The sequence below is a fragment of the Colossoma macropomum genome, unplaced genomic scaffold, assembly GCF_904425465.1.
Source record: "Colossoma macropomum unplaced genomic scaffold, Colossoma_macropomum, whole genome shotgun sequence".
Taxonomy (NCBI): Eukaryota; Metazoa; Chordata; class Actinopteri; order Characiformes; family Serrasalmidae; genus Colossoma; species Colossoma macropomum.
The window spans coordinates 42,714,763-42,737,475 of record NW_023494785.1 but is presented as its reverse complement, the minus strand read 5'-3'; the positions used below and the strand labels follow the sequence as shown (position 1 = coordinate 42,737,475).

General features: G+C 43.4%; 1 protein-coding gene across 1 annotated transcript in view; it reads left to right on the top strand.

Annotated features, from left to right (window-relative positions):
- LOC118814685 (glutamate receptor ionotropic, NMDA 2D) overlaps positions 1–21,572 on the top strand; it is a 97,325-nt gene extending 75,753 nt beyond the window's left edge. The window contains 10 exon segments of the mRNA XM_036580408.1: positions 1,643–1,796; positions 2,191–2,316; positions 3,687–3,916; positions 8,511–8,671; positions 9,164–9,351; positions 17,525–17,766; positions 18,156–18,713; positions 18,795–18,797; positions 18,828–21,293; positions 21,390–21,572. Of these exon segments, the coding sequence (XP_036436301.1) occupies positions 1,643–1,796; positions 2,191–2,316; positions 3,687–3,916; positions 8,511–8,671; positions 9,164–9,351; positions 17,525–17,766; positions 18,156–18,713; positions 18,795–18,797; positions 18,828–21,293; positions 21,390–21,572 (4,311 nt within the window).
- Positions 21,573–22,713: the final 1,141 nt, after the last annotated feature.

Genomic DNA, 22,713 nt, shown 5'->3' with positions numbered 1-22,713 from the left:
AGTATATTTCTCAGCTACCGCAGTGCACAGCATATGTGTATGTTCTTCAGTGCTGTTGGAAAAGCATCCCAGGTGGCTCCTCATAAAGCTGCTGTAGAGAATGCCAAGAGTGTTCGAGGCTGCATCGAGGCAAAGGGGGGCCACTTTGAAGAAACTAAAAGATAGTTTGGATTTGTTTTGGGTAATTCATCCATATCTGTGATGTCTTCATTCTCATTCTAAAACGGGTAAAATGGTAAACATAAAAAACCCTGTAAGTAGGTGTGCCGAAACCTTTAACTACTGCCATATATCAAATTTAAAAGGCCTGTGTTGTGGAAATCTGAGTAATCTCACCCTTTTTACAGTTTGAGACAAGATGTAAACAATCAAAATTTAACACATACTGTTCACTCTACATGGAAACTAAGCTGCAAAACTGCTTCTGTTTTTGTAATGTATGACCCTCCGATTCAGCCAATAGCAGTTTAGCTCCATGTATTCACACTGAAGTTATACAGACTGTTTCAGCCTGCTATGTACTGCTTTTTGAATAAGGCACAGTGTAGGGTATATCAGAACAGAGCTCATTTACATATATCTACCTTAAAGGCGCAGTAACAAAAACAGTCTGTTTAAGACGGGGGTCAGCAATGTGTGGCTCCAGAGCCACATGCGGCTCTTTTACTGCCCTGTTGTGGCTCCGCAGCTGAATTAGATTTTTAGGTAAAAATAAAATAATCCTCCTTTACAGTAAAATAAAGCTCTGCTGATCGTTCAACACAGTTTAACAATAAATGGTCTTAAAAGCTGGAGTTAATTTAGAACTGCTAATTCACCCTTTAACCCTGAGGATCAGCGCAGACTGCTGGTTACCATAGCAACGCAGACAACAATCTTGTCTAGCTAGTAGCTAACGAAAAGACAATGAGATTCAAGACAAACATTGATGATTTGGAGACGAAATGATACATTTAATCTGCAATGAAAAACTGGCAAATGTGAAAAAGTCGCGAAGCTGAAGTCAGATTCTTTTTCGAATTTTCCCTTTCCACCTTAAGTGGTGCAGCAGTTACAGTCTGGCACCTCAGGCACCATTTAAGGTGGAACGGGAAAATTCGAACAAGAAGTTGCTGAATGAGAAGCGACTTCTGCCTCGTAAAAAACGTTGAAAGACATTTTACAAGAAACTGTTCTACTTTTGAGGAAATGTTTCCTTTTGGAGATGCGAGAAAAGCGGCTGTAGCTGAGCGAAGCTTAAAGTAGAGCAAAGTAAGTCTGTGTTTGCGTTTATATTACATTTTTAGTTTATACTAGTACATTAGCACATACTGAGACATATTTACAGCCAAGAAAAAACAATAAACCAATAAAACAGACTTCAAAAAAACAGGCTCCCAAGGTGGTTTGATTTTTTTTGAAAGGACAAAATGGCTCTGTCTAACATTAGGGTTACTGACCCCTGGTTTAAGGGATAAAGAGAGGTTGGAAAATGGCCACGTAATAATGAGTCATGACTGTTTTTCATACATAAACGTACATAAATCTTATAAGTGGATCTCAGAGAAGCAAAAAAATATATATAAATATGTGAAATATGGGTTTTTAAAGTTTGTGCTGAATGTAGTAATTGAATGTTATAATTATTCCTCCTGTCCACTAGGTGGTGTACAAGCGTGCAGACATGGCTATCGGCTCGCTCACGATTAACGAGGAGAGGTCAGAGGTTATCGACTTCTCAGTGCCCTTCGTGGAGACGGGGATCAGCGTCATGGTCTCCCGTAGCAACGGAACAGTCTCACCTTCCGCCTTCCTTGGTGAGTTCATGTCTCACAGTTAAAAAAATGAAAGGAAACACAGAAACAAAGCAGTTTTTCATTGGAAGCTTAAGTCATTTTTCCCCGTATAAGATTATGATGAACGAGTGTGCAGATGATGCATATTGTATGCATCAATCAAAGTTAGTGTTCCCCATCTAAACAAACGATTTATATCACTTCACTGAAATGCAATAGATAAACATTCTCTGACCAAACTTAATGCTGCACTTTATTTTGTTATTAATGCATCCGTGTCTGTTTTTACATTATGGAAGGCTTTTTGTAGCCTAATGATCAATACAAATGTAATTGTGCAGACAGCATACAAAGTTGTTTGGATCTTTCTCTCTCTCTTTCTGTCTATCTGTCTCTCTGCCTGTCTGTATCTCAGAGCCCTACAGCCCCGCTGTTTGGGTCATGATGTTCGTTATGTGCCTGACCGTGGTAGCCGTGACCGTCTTCATCTTCGAGTTCTTCAGTCCAGTCGGATATAACCGCAGCCTCCAGAACGGCAAGAGTAAGTCAACCCACAGCTCTAAGCGGGATTCACACTGGACTTGTCTTTTATGGGCCGAGGTGCTTTTTTCTTTTGTTTTCAATGGAAGAGATACATATTGTGGCTGTTTTTGCACACTGACCCTGCGTGGTTGTGTTATATTTGGAGCATTCCGAGCCTCTAGAGTTGGGAAAAAGGTTAAAAAGGTGGTCAAGTACCTTACGTCATGAGCGTTTTTCTATGCTGACCAGTCAGATCAAAGGTAAGGTAGCTGTAATGGAAGAGAAATTAGTGGCTGCAGTCCTTCACGGATCTTAATCATACGCATAAACAAAAAGCAGCTGTTTTATTTTAGCTTGATTTTGCTAACAGCACCATGTTTACTAGTTAATACTAGTCATTTTTGCTTATACACATCAAAACTGTGGCTTACTAGCACCGCTGGGATTTTATTAGTGCCATGCTTCAGTTTTTCGTTCTTTCGTTATGGCTGTTTCTCAGTACCCGTTCTTGTGTGTTCTTGCATTCTCGTGTTCTTGCTCAACGTCATCCTCCACATATTCTGAATTTATGTGCATCTAAACGGTAGCGTAATGCTGGTGAAATCAGGCTCAGGTTGAGCTGTTGCACAGTAGCAAGTACACAGAATATCTCAAACTCCTATACGTGCATTGTCCGTTCCTGTGCGCTGGCAAGTTCCTTCTTGCGAGGTAACTTGTCAAGAACATTGCTCTCAAGAGGACAAGTCTGTTCCTCATGTATTGACAAACACCTTTTGTTATCTATGATAAACAAGCAAGACGTTTGTTTACTTTTAGCTAGCAACAGAGAGATGCCCAGCCCATTTTTTGTATAAAATACAAAATAAATGTAGGAAACTGGCCCTTTAATTGACTTTGTCCACTAATCATTACACACAACTCATTGACGGCCACTCTGTTTACTCTCACACATCCATATTGCATTTTAATGATTGACCATATTTTAGCTGATTTCTGCGCCGTCTCTATAGATACAGGACGAATGAAGACGCGTCCTGAATTACAGAGAAAGGCTAATAAGTAAACTCACCTCAACTCACATCTCTGTGGATCTGAGTTTGATTGCTCTGCAGTAGCAGCTGCTGACTTTTTCACTTTCCTACAGCCCTCATGTATAATAGAAGAGTGCAGGAGCTTCTCTTGCTCCTCCGCTACCTCTTTCTTTTCCCACTTTTTGCCAGTATGCTGCTCTTTTCTGTCCTCTGAATGTCCACTCTGGTGTCCTGTATCCAGTTTACTGCTTAGGAACGATCATAAAAAGATTCAGAAACTGCGGAGGACCTGAGTGTATGCTTTTTTTATGCCTAAAGCTTTGTGACTCTCTCTCTGTCTCTCTCTCTACTATCCTAGAAGCTGGAGGCTCCAAGTTCACCATTGGGAAGTCCATCTGGCTGCTGTGGGCGCTGGTCTTCAATAACTCAGTGCCCGTGGAGAACCCTAAAGGGACCACCAGTAAGATCATGGTGCTGGTGTGGGCTTTCTTCGCCGTCATCTTCCTGGCCAGTTACACTGCCAACCTGGCCGCCTTTATGATCCAAGAGGAATACATTGACACCGTTTCTGGCCTCAGTGACAAAAAGGTGCGTTTGTGTGTGTGAGTACGTGTGAAGGAATCAGAACCAGAGAAAAGAAAAAAAGAGTTCCAAGGGAACCGTGTGCGCGTGCATGCTTGAGCTCGCGCGGTTTTCATTATTCAGGGCAGTGCGTGGATGTGGAGTGTAGAATCGATTTTGTTCATGCCTACAGAGACTTAAGCAGGGAGAGCGAGTGCACTCAGCCAGGACAGAAGATTGATAACACTTTTGGGACTGTGTGGATCAAACAGCCAATCAGAACGCTAACAAAAAGGACACGTTTGTTCTTCCGTGAAGCAAAATATTGTTGAGGATAAAGCTATTAAAGTGGTTTTTATAGATGCTGCTTGATGGTATCAATTTGCAAATTGTGCCAAAGCAAAGTAATGTGGTCTCAGACGACCGGGGTGTTAATGCTGTCTGAGGAAAAGCTGTGTGAAGCTTGACACTTTTGTAGTCTGAAAAATACGGCATATATCATAAAAATTTGGCTTATATCAGGGATCAGCAGCTCAGATTACCTGGGGTGGTCTTCGCCAAAGATGGTGAAAAAAATACAGACAAAAAAAGTGTCCCTTATGTTTTTTTTTAAAGTATGTGTTTAAGTACAGTCTTTATTAGCAATTATTCTGTCACCACAAACCACAACAGCAACAACTACTATTAATGAACAAAAATAATGTTTATAATATTGATACAGATTATAAATTGTTAGCTGTGAAAAGTGTTTAATAAATATTTTAGTGTTCAGTTGAATCATTCAAGGTTACATTAAACAGAAGAATCATATGGGACTCTTATTGTGATAGCATTATCTTTCCTTGCCACACGCTACTTAAATGTTGGCAAATGAGCGATTAAATCTGCATTTTCTTCTTAATTCTTAATTCTGACCAATTTCACTCAGCTAAATGTTTATGCCACTCATTTTTTTTGTCCCTTGAAACTAATGCCTAAAATTAATCACCTAAAATATTAAACCTCCCGTCCTACATTAATTTTGGCCAGAGGACTTTTTTGGCTGTTTTTTGTTTTTGCTCTGCCCTGCACTCAACTGGATAACAGTTCATTAACTCTTGCTGATATTTGAATGTCAAAATCAGTCAGAATGCACAACCCTAATGTCAAATCCGAATGCACCTTAAAGTCGCAGGGAACACAGAGTAAAATATTAAAACGTTTGTATGATACTAAACTTGAGTGTTATATTAAACATCCAGCAAAGCTTAAATTAAAAATGTAAGATATAAATATGATAAAACATGGCTTAAAACCTGCTGATCAGACGTATCTGAGAACTGTATGGGCGTGGCTAATGAGCAGCTTGATTGACAGCTCTGTGTCTAACACTCTTAGTTTGTTCGGCCCCTCATACAGAACTAAAATCATTATCTGGCTTTTATGTCACGCTAACTGGATGAAATAAGTTATGGACAAACAGACGTGCAGATGGATAGACAAAGCAATGCACAAACGAATGGACAAACGAACAGTGTTGGTGTTGGATAAACAAATCAATGGGTGACAATCAGCTCCAGACAGGTGGTCTAGCTTGCTAGCTTTTGGTTATGCTGGGTTAGCTTTATATTGGCCATTTATTAGACTTTGGGAAGATATTCATAAGACATACTTTGTACATTTATATTTAGGGACCAGAGGAACAAGATTAACTGAATTAGAAAGAAAACTCAGATTTAGGTTCCCTGGGGCTTTAAACAGTGCCACCTCCTGCCTCTCTGGTTAAGTCTATCTGTACATAATCACACTGTTGGGAGTCAAACCTGTATCTTCATAAATGTCACACAAAGAGGCCACTTTACCTCCACTCCTTAGAAATGTATTTGCCTTTCACTGAAAGTGTTTCTGACTTTTGTGAAGAAATGCCACTCGGCTGCCTGTTTAAGACCGCTAATGCTTTTCTTCGGAGCGTGTCTTAGTGTAGGAAAACATCTCTGGCTCAGTTTTTGATCCTTTTTCACTGCAGTATGACAGCTTTCCTCCCTCTCATTTTGTCTCCTGTGTTCTTACTGTTTTTATTCGAGGAGTTAAAATGTTTTGTTTTTATTTGAAGTGAATTTGTTTACTAGGTTCAGTTTTGTGTTTTAATGAAGGTGTGAGATTGTAGTCATGGTTATAGTGAATGACTTTAATGCTGATTTGATTGGATGATTGAGAATTCGGAGCTCTGTTTTTCATACCCTTAAGGATATTTTGACCAAAAGGTTTATGCTTAAGGGCATGATTTTTTTAAAAGACAAATATAAATGGTGAGCTTGAAGTATGAATTTATTTCCAAAACAACCTAAAAAAAAGCTGTGAAACCTCCCAGCAAGTAGTTTTGAGCAGACAACAGGTCTTCAGCATATGTGTATCTTCTTCAGTCCTGTTGGAAAAGCATCTCAGGTTGCTGCTTGAGAGAATCAAGAGTGTGTGAAGCCGCATCAAAGCAAAGGGGCGGCTACTTTGAAGAAGTGTGGAAATATTTACTTGCTGAATAATTTCATAGTTTTTATGCACTGACTGTTTTTCTAAAATGTGAAAAAAGGATAAAAATAAGGAAACGCCGTCTATGAGTGAGAGTGCCCACACTTTTGACACTGGTACTACACATATGCACACACGTGTATGTGTGTGTATTTGCATGTGTATATATAGATACAGTCGTATACAAAAGTTAGTCATGCAGTAGTTGGTGAGCATGTTTGCACAATGAGCTGCATTCTGAGTAAATCAAGCATTAAATTCAGGGGCTTTGTGAGCATGTATTGTATTCGCATCACAGTACATCTGTGCTCGTACACCTGGTCAAATTACAGGTTTTGCGAAATGGGTTAATACATCAATACTTATTATACCAGTAAATATTACTCCACATTTCTTATTTATTTTCTGAGTTTAACATGTTGGAAAAAAACATGCCATAACTTTTGCACAGGCCACAGATATGTTACATTTAGCGAATAGTAACTGTACGTTAAAATATGCAGAAGTACGTTCTCAGTAGAGAATCCGTTCACTTATTTCACTTAGAAAATCAACAACACATGGAACTTGACCAGCTCTGTATCATGTATATCGCTGCTGTCGGAGCAAAACCTCATATCTCAATTTTTATCGTTTTTCAGTTTTCGTTATAATTTGAAAATGCCTGTTGTTCTTTACGTTGTATGTACATTTCATCATGAATGGACTAAAAGAAACGACCCAAAATGACTTGGGAAAAAGTCTGGTTCCATTGACTTACGTTAAAAGTAAAGTAGGTTTTTTCCTTCTCCTGTAAAGTTACCGTTTTGGATATATGGAGTTTTGTTCTGACAGCAGTGATATGCAGATTATTTGTATCATCACAAAGCATTGTAAATGTTTTTAATGGATGATGCATAGTTTGCTCCATTATTTACCTTCTTTACTGGGAAGCAGCAAAAGACTCTTCAACCAATGTATTGTGCCTTTTGCAAAGTTTATGCAGTTTCTGGACTGCATACACAATAAAATGCAGAATGTGTTTCTCTTCCTCATACATATGCAAAATGTGGGTGGAGATCTGACGTGTGTCTGATTACATATTCCGAAGTTTTGAGCAAGTTACGCCAGTTAGTTTTGTGTGGCCTGGCACAAATTTGCATAAAGGTTTAAAAAGACATGTTGTTGAGAGCGTCTTTTAACGATGAGGGTGTATACATGCACTCAATAATCCGATAAATGCAAAAGATCTGATTTTGTCAGTAATCCCATCAACATGTTTACATGCACTTGAGTAATCAGATAATGGGGAAACTCTGGGTCTACATGAGTCAGTAATCATATTTCTGCTTTGCAACTGGCCAATAGACTCACAGAAGAAGACGTGTCTTAAACTTCACACCGCAGCTTTTTATTTTAAACATTGCGCCACTTTACCTGAAAAATGAACTTACTTCATCCAGAAGATGAAGAATATTCAAATCCTGTATTTCGTGTTTGGTTTCAGCGCCGCTCCAAAAGTGTTTTGCTGCGTCTCGCAACTGAAAGATCCGAAAGAAATCAGAGTAAGAGTTTACAAGCACTGAGAAATCTGATTACTGAGCTAAAATCCAGCTCTCTTTATTGGATTTATTAATCAGATTGGGGTATGGTGTTTACATGACCATTTGAATAATCGGATAACTGCAGAAATCCAATTATGATCGGATTATTGAGTGCATGTATACGCACTCAGTGACAGCAGAAACAGCTGCTAGATGGAGGCATGAGACTCGAACGTGTGGCTACTATTACTACTACACAATAATTACTGATACTACTTATCAGAACACCGTTTAAACTCTCAGGACCACGTATGTGAGAAGGTGCGGAGTAAAAATATGCCGTGATGCACCTGCAGTATCCGTCCATGTTATCATTTCGCAGACTCTGTCTTGTGGAATGACACTGTGCCTTTTAAACCCTGCACCTCACAAACATGCAGTTAGTGAGCATGTTTGCGTGATGAGCTACAGTCAGAGTAAATCAGGCATTAAATTCAGGGGCATCGCGTTCGCGTCAAGGTACATTTTGCACTGCGTCTGGCACGGCGAGTTTCAGTCAGTTCCATGCTCTCTTCTGTTTTCTGCCCCCTCAGTTCCAGCACCCGACGGAGCAGTATCCTCCGCTGAAGTTTGGGACGGTTCCCAACGGCAGCACCGAGAAGAATATCCGCAGTAATTACCCCGACATGCACCACTACATGATCAAATACAACCAGAAAGGAGTGGAGGAGGCCATCACCAACCTGAAGACGGGGTGTGTGCTGCTTTCCTCCTGTTCAGCCCCCCCGCATCTCTCCTTTAATCTCATCCCTCACTCTATTTTTTATTTATTTTTATTTTTTTTTGTTCTTGCCTCCCAACCGCCCCAGTTCGTTTCACCTCTCAACCCGGATTGCTTTCTGTAGATTCTCTTTTTTTGATGTGTTTGCACTTTTTCTCACTTCCTGGCTCTTTTTTCACTCTCTCTCTCTCACTCTGTCTCTCACATGCACACTCTGTATCTGTCTCTCTTTCCTGTTCTCACACACACTCTTCCCCTCTCGGTCTCCGCATCGCGAGTTGTTAATCCACACAGTGTGGTTTTCCTAAGCCTGTCATTTCCTCGCCCCTTTTTGCATACTCGTTCGCTAATATGCCTGAAAAGCAGATGTTCTTTCTCTGCCTTCTCACTGTTTCCTCTCTCCCTCTCTCTTTCTCTCTCTCTATCTCTCTCTCTCCTTCCTTCCCCCTCCCCCTCCCCCTGCAGTAAGCTGGATGCGTTTATCTATGATGCCGCAGTGCTGAACTACATGGCTCGTAAGGATGAAGGCTGCAAAGTGATGACTATTGGCTCCGGTAAAGTCTTCGCCACCACAGGCTACGGCATCGCCCTCATCAAAAACTCACGCTGGAAACGGCCGCTGGACCTGGCCCTGCTGCAGCTGGTGGGCGACGGTAAGCACCTGACCCACAGGCTGACCCCAGATCAGCGGTCAAAGGTGGTTAAACCAGTGGCTCAACCAGAAATTAAATTCACAGTTGTCCTTGTTACCTCACGTGTTTGATCAGCCAAGACATGTTTGAAGTCTGAATTGTGCTTTGTTAGGTTTGAGGCTAATGTAGCTAACAAGCACTGGACGCTCGTACTCCACCAGTTTGGCACTGTGTAACACTTTTGCAACAACAAAATTATGCAAGAATTTTGAACAATTTTTTGAAAAATTCCCATTTAACGATTAGGATAAAAGATATACAGTAATATGGGACAGTGTGATATACAGTAATATGGGACAGTGTGTTCTATGGTAATATGGGACAGTGTGTTCTATGGTAATATGGGACAGTGTGATATATGGTAATATGAGACAGCGTGTTCTATGGTAATATGGGACAGTGTGTCATATGGTAATATGGGACAGCGTGTTCTATGGTAATATGGGACAGTGTGTTCTATGGGACAGTGTGTCATATGGTAATATGGGACAGCGTGTTCTATGGTAATATGGGACAGTGTGTTCTATGGTAATATGGGACAGCGTGTTCTATGGTAATATGGGACAGTGTGATATATGGTAATATGGGACAGCGTGTTCTATGGTAATATGGGACAGTGTGTTCTATGGGACAGTGTGTTCTATGGTAATATGGGACAGCGTGTTCTATGGTAATATGGGACAGTGTGTTCTATGGTAATATGGGACAGTGTGTTCTATGGTAATATGGGACAGTGTGATATATGGTAATATAGAACAATGGGATATATGGTAATATGGGACAGCGTGTCATATGGTAATATGGGACAGCGTGTTCTATGATAATATGGGACAGTGTGATATATGGTAATATAGAACAATGGGATATATGGTAATATGGGACAGTGTGTTCTATGGTAATATGGGACAGTGTGATATATGGTAATATGGGACAGCGTGTTCTATGGTAATATGGGACAGTGTGTCATATGGTAATATGGGACAGCGTGTTCTATGGTAATATGGGACAGTGTGTCATATGGTAATATAGAACAATGGGATATATGGTAATATGGGACAGCGTGTTCTATGGTAATATGGGACAGTGTGATATATGGTAATATAGAACAATGGGATATATGGTAATATGGGACAGTGTGTTCTATGGTAATATGGGACAGTGTGTCATATGGTAATATGGGACAATGTGTTCTATGGTAATATGGGACAGCATGTTCTATGGTAATATGGAACAGTGTGTTATATGTTAATATGGGACAGTGTGACATATGGTAATATAGAACAATGGGATATATGTTAATATGGGACAGTGTGTCATATGATAATATGGGACAGTTTGTTATATGATCATCTGGGACAGTGTGTTATAAGGTAATGTGTCCCAAATATGGCCCTGAATGATAAAGCCATTATTTTTTTTCAGTTTTCTTTATTTTGATCCTCTTTCTCAAAGTGTCCCTCATTAACTGATGATGTGTCATACCTGAATTCACCCTAAATTTAACTTACAAAAAGCCTGTACATTCCCACCAGACCTACTTTACCCAGTAGAGCCCTGAACTGATTTAATATAGTCTAATTGAGGTAGGTCTATGACTCTATTATGTCAGCGTGTGTGATAAGCTACGGTCCACTCCAACGCACTCTAAAGGATTAGATTCAGTTGCACTTGTCCAGCTACTAATACTTTAATTGGCATTTCTACGGTCTCTGCACGCATGCACGCACACAAACACCACTGCGCATCCCCACGTAGTGTATTGTTTTGATTGGATGCTTTGTTTGATTGCCCTTTTAATCCTCTTTGGTTTTTGGTGTATGTAGAGCAAAGCCAAAAAAGGAGTGGGAGCTTGAGCAAGTGTGTGTGTGTGTTTGTGTGTGTGTGTTTTGTATGTGTTTGCCAGGTCCCGACTGCGAGAGCATCTCATTGGTGCCAGGTCCCATTAGCTAACACCGCAGTTAAACAGCTAAACCTGGCATGACGGCTTTACATGTGAAATGAATAGTGACATTTGTAGTTTTCTTGCTGTTTCCGCGCGGGTGTGTGGCTTGTGTGATGTTATTTTTCTAAATCAGCCCTCCTCGCTTCGCTGTTAAATCGTTAAATAGCACAATAGGGTTTAGAGGGTGTGGACGCTAATGACTTGCTGTGTACTGGTTGGGGATTACCTTTTTTTTGTTTGTTTTTTTTTGAAGCGGTTCACAGGTGCTGCTTCTCTGTATGACTGCTCCCTCCCTCCTCCACCTGCATGACTGTAATCCTTCCCATCCTCCCTTCTACCTTTCTGACTGTAATCCCTCGCTCCTCTCCTCCTTTTAAAGAGTTACAGCCAGCCTTGATTTAAAGAGGGATGCAAGAAGAATCCTGCTCCCCTTACTTAAAAAAAGAGACAAAAATCGTTCTTCTTGCTGCCCTCCTCTCTCACGTCTTTTGGATTAATGCCATTAAATGATGTCACTGAATCTATAAATATGTCTTATTTTCATAATTTTAAATTTGCACACTGCTTTGCTTTGGCTATTTTGAGAATATTTCCTGTAAAACAAGAGAGTAATGAAGGGGCAAAGGGGCCCCTGCTAATCCTCTGCTTAGCTCGCTCTAATGGGCGTTTTGCATAGACTAATGCAGTGGCTCGAAAAGTGTTGGTGCAGCACATCTTCATTCATTGTGGATTTAGGCAATAAAAGATGTCTGGAGTTAATAAACCAGTAAATTTGAGTTTCTAAGACTGAGGGATTTTCATAATATTTAACTATGTTTTATTAATTAGTGTCAACAGGTGCTATGGGCCAATCTTAGACAATCATACAACACAGAGACTGTGCCGTATTACTACATAACACGCTGTTACATACTGCTATACTGTGCACCATATTACCATATAACACACTGCCCTGCACTGACATATAGTACAGTGCAAAGTCAGAGACCAGTTTCCAGTCAAAGCAGTCATTAAGTACAACTTAGAAATTTTTCAAAAGATTTTTCTTGGGAGAAAGTCGAATGGAAAATAAGTGAAAAAACAGGAGTTTACAAAACCGGAGTTCAAAAAAATGATACAAATATAGAGAAAATGGGACTCCTAACAACCACCTGAAACACTTGAAAGACCTGATAATCACCAAAACTGTCCCCATCAGATAAACAGCACTTTCATCTTTGAGAGAGAGGAGAAAATTAAGCTGCTTCAGATCTGAAAACATCCACAGGTGTTTCTATCCATCCTTCCACTGTGAGAAGACGACTCAGCGCTGTGGGTCTGAAAGGATGTGGAGCTGTCAAGAAGAACCTCACTGAGAAAAGGAGACAGACATAAAAGAAGAACAATTGCACTAAAGTACTAAAACCGAACATCTTACTGAAGGCCCAATCCCATTTCACCCCTTGCCCCCTCTGCTTTGCACGTTCACACTTAGGGCTAGGGTGTCCTGATTCTTGTTGAGATAGAGGGGTAGGGCGAAGTGTTAGGGCTACACAGCCCTCCAAACAGAGGTTTTTCAGAGACACAGTCCAAACGTGCCATTAATGTTGTTTCAATGTGTTACGTTCCTTTTCTTTTTTACAAGCTTAAAAAATCGCTAGTAGTGTGCTGATGTTTCAGTAGCTACCTAGCTAAATTTCCCATTTCACCTTAAATGGTGCAACAGTTACATTCTAGGCCTCAGGTATCAGAACTGCTGCACCATTTAAGGTGGAACGAAAAAATTTGAATAAGAAGCTGGCGATTAGCTGACTTCAGTTTCATATCACCGAAGAATTAGGGGTGGCTGATAATAAATAATTGTCCCCCCCTCTTTGAAGGCATATAGTGCTCTAAATTTAACTAAAGCCCAGCAGCGAGGTTTACTGTTCCTCTGCTATCACTGCAGACTGGCAGGGTCGCCTACAGAGCACCGCTAATGGCCTGTTCATGAAGTAATGTTCTTTTTTATTTGATGGTTGTCCTGTTTTGTGGGGAAGATTTCAGTCACTACCCTTTGTAACTTCTAAGGGGCAAGGGGACACTCGAAAACAAGTGGTAGTGGTAAAAATAAGAAGGGACAATGTGTTGCTGTCCCATATTACCAGTCTTAATTTGTAACTGGGATTACTAGGATTGTGAGAAGCAGAAAATACCACCAACATTTAAGACTAAACTTTTAAGATGTGGAACAATATCCCTGAATGTTTTTAGTTTACCAAAAACAAGTCAAGTAAAGGGTGGACACACTAAATACTGAAAGAAATTAATATTATATTACACTGTTGAGGTGTCAGTCAGAGTTTCAGCAAAATTTCATGATGAACGGAACAAATGCACCAAAATTACTCCTTTTATTGTAAAGTTACTTTTTTGAAGGTTATGAAGTCCACCCTGCTGAATATTATCTGCTTCAGCATTTTAAAAAAGTACCTTCTGAATTCAGAGATACATTTTTGGATGCTTTTCATTGCTATGATGCACCACTTGCGTAGTTTTAGCTGTCACAATTTTACCAAAGTCCATTATAGCACGGTGGTATTCTAAGACTGTGCTTTAGGCTCACTCTGTAGCTGTAAGCTGGTAGATAATTTGGTGTGAAACTCTTGGTGAGCTGACCTTCAGGTCTAACCCACATTCGTGGCTGTCTTTAGGCTGATAATTGTTAAGGTCAGTGGGATCGGAGGGGGCGGCTGAGGGATCAGGGCTGTAGGTCACACAGATGGCGGCATGGCTGGCCCTCAGCCCAGGTTAAGGGCCTTGCTAAAGCTCACTCGCTAAAATGTGCCCACTTAACCGTGCCCGTCTCCCTGTGCCAACCCTCGCCAGTGCTGCCAAACAAACTGAGTCATGCCAAGGCAGGCCGAGAGGTGTGTGTGTTTAGTCTTACACACCTGCTGGGTTTGGCTTTGGACGAAGAAATGTTTGCCATGGCCACTGGCTGTAAGTAGAGAAGCTGAATAAAGGATGCCTTTTGAGTGATACACTGCAGTGGACTTTTAAACTGTAGGTTTAAGAGTTGTGTGTTTTTTTTGTTTACACATAATAATATGTTAAAGAACCCAAATCATAGAAAACAGAATTTTCCTTGATATTTTTTTAATAAAGGATTTGGTGTACCATGCAAACAGTGCCAAAGTTTCCAGCCAATATATATAATCTAAGCTGCTAAATAACGCCTTTTGAATTCATCATGGTTGTGATGTCACAGTCATGAGCACTTTTACGTATGACCACCCAGTCAGCCTACAGCAGTTTAGCCCTACCCATTGTCACTGAAGTGATGTTCCTGCATAAAGTCTGTATCAGAGTGAAACAAATGAATCATAGCAGCCTTTCAGAGGATCTGCACATCTGAAAAGAACGTCTGAAGTTGGAAGTGCTAGTTTCAGGGTAACGCTGCTTCCTCTAAAGCAATGACAATGACAGCGATGATGAGTAGAGCATGTACAGCTTCCCCAGGTGGAGGATTGAATCCCAGTCTGCAGTGTGGGGGGCAGGGTTGTTACCCGCTACACTATACCAGTATCTTTCTTCGCCCTCTGTTTGATTTTTTTGTCAGCTTTTGCAGGCCACATGTACTCACTGGACCAATCACAGTTGTCTCTGTTGCCATCGGCACAGCGACAATCAAGCTGACTGATCGATTGTGTCCCAGCAACCTGCACTTTTTGATAAACATCTAAGGAATTAGTTTGTCCTCTGCTTCGTCATGTATGCTACTAACCTCTGAGCTACGGACATCTGAGCTGTATCCGAAAGTGCTCGTAAAGTTTTGGCTCTTCAACAAGAAGGTGAAACACTGTGCTGCTGTCGCTTGTTCCCAAAATGGAATTAGCCTACCCCATGGCACCATCTGCCCTTTTTGTAGGAATATCTGTACACTTGAAGGGACATTATGTTTGTATTTTTGTGGTGTGAACACAAAAGAAACTGTGATGATATTGTGTCCAAGTTTTAGTGCAAAGTTTTGTACTGTTTAGTATCACAGGCTTAACTCTGAACATGCCTGGCCCCATCTATCAATACTATGTTCCATGACATATGCAAGCAACAGCATAGTCACGGATTGATGGGTCAGTGACAAATAAGATTTTCAAAATGACCATCACGATTTTTACAAATCTTATTAAAAAGGATGTGATGTGCATTTTTATATTTGCATATATATTCACATTTATATCTGTGTGCATTTTTGATCATAAATATAGTGAGTGTTATTAAAGCTTTCAATTTCATATTTCAGTTATTAAAACTGCTGGTCTAGTTTCAGCATTTGACTTACTGGTGGAGCCACCTGACTTTTCAGACTAATTTAAAATTTAACAGGCATCTGTTACCCATAGAAACCTTTGTCCTTTTTTTCAAATAAATAAACATTGTTATAATAATTACACATCTTTATGGTTCTTCTGAGGACAGACTGCCTGACAAGGTAAACTGAACCATTCTAACCATGATTCAAACATCCCATTTTTTCCAAAATTTGTGAAAGGGCTACTGACATTGGCATTGCACATGCAGGTCACTTGGGGCCTTCTATATGCTGCAGTGCGGTGGCCCCTCTTTTGTAAAAGCATGTCAAAATAAAAGTCCTTAATAAAATAAAAGTTGCTGCCTAACATGAGGAAGTAAGAAACTGCAGACAAAAGTTTTAAGTGAGTTGAGCACTTTTAAAGTTGCCTTATTATGCAAGGTTTTTTTTTAGTAATTTTAAAATTTTCAAATATAAAATCATGCCACACTGTTTTAATTAGAGTTTTATATAACTAAATTATCTTTTTTGATAGTTTACTTAATGAACATATGTGGTTGGACTGTTGCGCTTAACATTTTTAGATTTTGGTGGCAAAAAAAACTAAATTTATATGGATGCACTAAAAATTGTTTGACATAAAAGAGGTACTGATGAATAATTTGAAATATGGCATGTATTTATTAAACAATTTTTTGGGGAAATAACAGACTTGGACACAAAAAATGCATGTCACGTCAATGACCCAGATACAGAATTTTGCTGATGTGTGCAATCAGTGTGCATATGTTGCATATTTCACAACAGCTTCTGTACTATTGAAGCTGTTTTCAAGTCGATGTAAGCAACATAATGGTCAAAAGTGATTCTATGAACCGCACAATGGTTTTTAATAGCTTGGCACAATAAAACAGAATTCATAATGTTAATGTGTGCAATCATACGTCTGTAAGTTGGGTATTTTACAACAGCTTCAAACATGGCTTAGATAGTCATATTTTCAAGTTGCATCTTAAAAAAATTTAGGTTCTCAGTTCTTATAGACATTACCTGAGTTCCAGAAGTAAATAAGTGATTGAAAGAAGGAGTGCTCCAGCTTGTCTTGTTGATAAAAGATTCTTCAGCAATTCTCTGGAGTTTTCAGCCCCCCCCCCTTTACCACACTGACCACCTTCCACAACAATTAAATGATTATGATCTCACCCTTCAACCCTGCTCTCTTTTCTGTTTTTCCTGCTCCCGCTCTCTTTTCCGGCTTATTTCATTCTGCTAGTTTTTACCCTTTTGCACTGTCAGACGTACATACTTGCATACCTCGTTCTCTCTCTCCCTCGCTCACCCTCCCGTTGCTCTTTTTTTACCTTAACGCACTCCTCCCTGAATTGAAAAAGCGCTCCTGCTGTTTGTCATTATGACACAATCCTATCTATGTCTCTCTCTTCCTCTTTGTTTTACCCCCCATCCGCCCTTTTTCCCCCGACACAATGCGGCATCGGAGAGACAAACAAATCTCCCCTCCCTTCCCACTTTCTTCTCCTCCTTCACATATTCTCTCTCTGTCTCGCTTTGTTTCTCCCTGTAACAACGACTTGACCTCTGCACCATGATTACTTGATTAGCTAGTCTCTTCACCTTCAAGGTTACCCTCAGATGACTAAATGCTCTCCATGCTGAGTTTGGCCTCTGCTCTGCAATGCCTGAGATACTGAGATGGCACATAAATAGCCGACTTATGAGTGTAATCTTCAGTCTTAGTATGTGATTGAAGCAGGAGAGCAGCTGAATTGTATTCATGTTTTATTGATTGAAACAGGTCTTTTGAATTTTTCATATGTCTCTCGAATATCATTACACTGTAAACAAATTGTGTGCTTCTCTCGTCTCCTCTCTCCTTCTCCTCCCTTCATTTCCCCCTTCAGATGAGATCGAAATGCTGGAGCGTCTCTGGCTCTCAGGGATCTGTCACAACGATAAAATCGAGGTGATGAGCTCCAAGCTGGACATCGACAACATGGCCGGGGTTTTCTACATGTTGCTGGTGGCCATGGGCCTGAGTCTGCTGGTGTTTGCCTGGGAGCACCTTGTCTACTGGAGGCTCCGTCACTGCATGAGCGGCTTGGGCCAGACCGGCAAACTGGACTTCCTGCTGGCCTTCAGCAGGGTAAGAGGGGCATAAGAGGACAGATAAGGCAGGATGGAGGAGATTAAAGGGGAGAAAAGAAGAGAGGAAGAGTGGTTGGGGAAATGAGGTGCTGGGGCAGGGTGAATAGTGTTGTGTGTTGTGTATGAGATATTGCGCAGTAGAGTGGGAGAGATGCTCTAACCCATAAGGCTGCTTGGTAATACTTTACCTCCAGGCTTAGAGTCCTTCCCAAATCAAATCCCCATATACGCTCAGAATAGCTGAGCCTGCTGGAAAATCGTATCAGAATACTGCAATCTTATTTCTGGGACAAATACTCGTCTCACAAAATAACACCTCTGTTGCCAATACCCTTTTTATCTCTCTCTCCCTTCCCCCCTCTTTCTCTCTTTCTCTCTCTCTCTCAGGGAATGTACAGCTGCTGCAGTTTTGAGGATGAAACTGCACAAGGTGGAGCCAAAGTTACCACCCACCATCATCCCTCCGTGGTGTCAGCCCCTCCCTCATCCCATGTTGTCACGGCAGCTGTGGCCAACCCAGCCATAGCATTGGTTCCGCAGCAGCAACAACAGCAGCAGCAGCAGCAGCCTCAGCCTCCGCAGTCCTACAAAACCCCACTTCCTGGGTCCCCTCCTGCTGTGGTGCACTCTGGAGCAGCAATGGGGCCCTCCACCACACCTCTTATGGGTGCACCTCTCCCATGCTCCACTTTCTTGCCCCGCCCAGACCGCAGGCTGGCTGTAGTGGACCGCTGGAGGCTTCCCAAATCTACCAGTGCAGCCATGGGAGTCAGGGGGGGCATGGCAGATATAGGGCCCTTCCCACAAAAAGGAGCTCCTACGTGGGCAGGCAGTGGAGCTGCTAGCAGTGGTCTGGATGGATATAAGAGGTACTATGGCCCTATTGATCCTGAGGGCCTGGGGCCATGTGTGGACCAGCAGGCAGGCTCTCAGACTCCCAAAACAGCCCCAAGGAGCCACCAGCAGCCCCCACCGGCTAGCATGGCTTTTTACCAGGAGAAGGGCATGGACCATGGGTTGGGGAAGAAGGTGGGAGTGGGTACTGCTGGAGGGGGTCAGGGGAAGGGGGTTAAGTCTTTGGGGACACCTAGGTTGCCCCCAAAAAGCCAGACCCCAGCCCCACTGCCCCCTAACCCCCCACTGCAGCACCCCTCTCCCCCTCTCCCCTCATCCCTCTGGAGAAAGCGCCGGCCCAAAAAGCCAAAGGAGCCTGGTGGTCCCCTGTACGAGAACATTCTGCCCTTGGGCAGGAGAGGAGGTGGCAGAGATGCAGGTCGTAGGCCCAGACCATCTCCCCCACTCCCCATTCCTGTGCCTGTACCCCTTTCCCCAACATACACCCCTCCATCCCCCTCTGCCTCACTCCCTTACACCTCCACCTCATCCTCCTCTTCCAGCACTAGCTCCTCTAGCACTTCCTCCGCCTCTTCCTCTCGATCCACATCTCCCTCGTCCACCTCTAGCACCTCCTCACGTAGCACTAGGGATAGAGAGGCAGAGGAGGACGAGGAAGAGGACCTGGATGAGCTAACTGAGGAATCCAGCCTTCTACAAGGACATAACCGAGACAGAGAACGCTCCATTCTATCTCCCAGATCCTTTACGCATGGTCCACCACCACCTCCTGTACCCCCGCGCAAGCCTCGTGGCCCTCATGGAGAGAGAGAAAGCGGAAGAGAGAGAGAGAGGGGTGGCAGCCAGCTTGCCCAACTCCAGGAGTGGTGGGCGGGATGGGGGGAAAGAGAGAGGGAGCGAAGTGGTGGAGGATCTGGTGACACTGAACGGAAGCGGGAGAAGAAGCGCCGGAAAGAGCGTGAAAAGGAGAAGAAGAAAAAGAAAAAGAAGAACAAGAAAAGGAAGAAGAGAGAGGAACGTGAGAGAGAGAGGGAGCGCAAGCGGCGAAAGGTGAAAAAGAAGAAGAAGAAGGCAACAAAGGTGAAAAAAAAGAAGAAGGTGTCTGCTGGCAAGCGCTCGGAGCCGGAGGAGGGTGATGTGGAGGCAGAGAGAGAGGGAGATGGGGATGCAGAAAGAGAGGGAGAGTACTCCTCTTTCTCCACCCAGTACCGCAGCACATTTGGAGACAAGGGAAACCTCTCACTTTGGGAAAGTGAGAGGGAGAGAGGGAGGAGAGAAGGAGGGGAGGAAATGGGAGACGAACGAGATGAGGAAAGTGGAGGGGGTCGGAGCAGAGAAAGGAGGCCAAAGAGCAGCCACACACGTCACAGGCCGTCCAGCAAGCGGTACCCTAACCTCAACAAGTTACCCGCCTCTGTCAAATTCTGGGTCAGTGGAGGGGGTACAGAAGCATCTGGAGGGTCACCTCCCTCATCCCTGCACACCCTTCTACCGTCAACCAAGCGACGGAGGAGTAGCGGAGCAGAGAGGGAGGCAGGAGGGAGAGGAGGAGAGCGGCGGCCGCTGCTTCTGCACTATGAAAGGGGCCGGGCGCACACCCGAGAGGGATTGTCATTCCATGAGTGGGACTCAGAGGATGAAGAGGAGGACGACGAAGAAGAGGAGGAAGAGAGAGAAAGGGAGCGAGAAAGGGAGAGGGTGGAGGAGAGAGTAAGGAGGGCAGGGGGAAGAGGGGCAGTATCCGAATCTGAGAGGGATCGAGTCCAAGCAGAGGAGAGTTACTCTGATGATGGATCCTCTGGGGAGTTTGGCCGCTTCGAGAGGTACTGGGAGGGCAGCGGGACGGGAGGGGTCAGCGGAATAGGAGGCGGGGGCTGGTTTTTCGGAACCTACCCTGCCCGAGAGAAAGGAGGAAGCATTAACAGCCGAGATGATTCCATCCTGGGGCGATCTGAAGGGTGGGGAGGGGGAGATTTTTGGGGTTCGGGTGCAGGGATTGGCTGGGGCTCTAGGGGAGGGAGTGGGGGACTCGGTCCACAGTGCCCACCATTTCCCACTTCGCTCCCACCCCCTAGACGTTATTGGTCCGTAGATAAGTTGCCGATGAAGGGTGAGAAACGTGGTCGCAGCGGGTCAAAGGGTAAAAGTCAAAGGGCTCGGGACAGGGAGCAAGATGCATGCTCATATGCGCAGTTTAGCCACGGCAGACCTCATGGCCACCCCAAGCGGGGCAGTATCACCTCGCGCAGCCAGGAGGAGCTGCTCCCCCACTGCCACAGCTTCAGCGGGGGTTCCCGCCCCAAACTGCCCCCAAAACCTGACACCACGAAATCCGGGAGCCAGTCCAACCTCAGTACCCAACAGGCACAGCATTCAGAACCGGCACCTTCCCCTCCCCAACCCTTGCTACCCTCCACGTCCGCCCCCTCTTCCCTCCCCATGCCCATCCCCCCACCCCCTTCTTCCGCTTCAGTGTCCCCCCCACCAGTGCTGTCACCTGGGCCGGCCACGGGTGCTTCCCAGTCCGTGACAGCCAGTGCCAAGCTCCAGTACCAGAGACTGCGCTCCGTGCCCCAACCGCGACGCTTTTATTCCCCCCACCTGCCCCTCAAAGCCAAGAGCCTGTGCTCACGCCGTGGCTCCGCCCACTTCTCCAGTCTGGAGAGCGAGGTATGACACGGGGCTTCGCTGCTGCGCGTGTGTGTGAGCTCTACGGTGAGACGCAGCTGGAGTGTGACGCACATACACGTGGCGCACAGGGACCAGGGCAGCGACTACAACCGCCATGACGGCGGCGGCCGGGATGGCGGCAGTGATGTCATGACAGGAGACGGGTCAACGAAGGCCATCTCCGTCACCACGGAAACCCCAGCCGTGCTCCACCTCCGGTCTGAACTGAGCATTACGATGTCATCCGTAGTCCTGTCCTCCAATGAGAATGCTGGATAGCGCTTTTTTCCGGAATCTGTGAGTAATGATGTCATGTTTACACACACACACTCCGTCATTTAAGGAAAAGACTTTTTTGTTTGTTTTTGGTTGTCCGCCTTCAACGGGAGTTCACTGACCACGGAAACTGCTGGGGCTAAGGCTGCTTTTCCAATTTGTTAACGGCTGACTTGCAGTGAGCAAGTAATCAGTCTGACCTGTGGTCACCATCCCCTGATTGGCTGAGAGACGGCCTTGCTTCTCTTGCTTTCGCCTCAGCGATGCAGTCACATCCCTCCTTTTTGTGTCCGATCCTCACAGCCACGTCAGAAAGAGCTGTTTGAACCTTGACCTCATCAGTTAAGCGTCAAGGATCAACACTTACATTTGCTTTATTTTTAATGCAAGACATCAGCCGATCAGATCCCGTCGGGGGAAATTTCCCCCATCTCATCCTATCAGAACTCTGATGCTGTGGTGTCGCTGTTGTGTCAAACAGGGACGTAACTATGGTCTAAGGAGACGTACTTCAGAAAAAACAAATGGACAACAACAAAGTACATGTAGCAGTTTTTTCTGTAAGATTTGTTTTGTTACTCCAGGATTCCCCACTCCTTTTTTATTCTGTCTATTTATTGCTCTCACTGTGTTAGTATTTTAAAAGTAGAGTAAGCTAGCTGTGTCTGAAGTTAAATAGTAGACTAGTCTTGGATGCCAAATAACAGAGCATACAGATCACTAGAGTGGACCCACGCCATTTGATCTCTCTTGTTGGCTTTTACAGTATATAACACAAAAGCAATACATAACTGTCTTAACCAAAATGAGGATGGGTTGCAATATCTATAATTGGCACTAGATGGCTACATAATATTAAAATTAGTTAATAACACTCGCTGGTGGGCCTTGTCTTTTAGATGTGTACTGTACAGTTTCTTTAATAGTCAACTAATTTTGCAGATAGAAAGAATTGGCAAACTCTTTGGGTGTATCACCACCACTTGTTGCTTTGGCAGACACTATTTTCCACTGCAAAGAGGATGCATTTTAGAAAGCACAAAAGCTCTGGCTCATGCCAGCAAAGGCATCAGCATCATCAGTTAATACATCAAGGGCAAACAATACAACCGTCTTTTATCCAAAGCAGTGCTAATACACATAG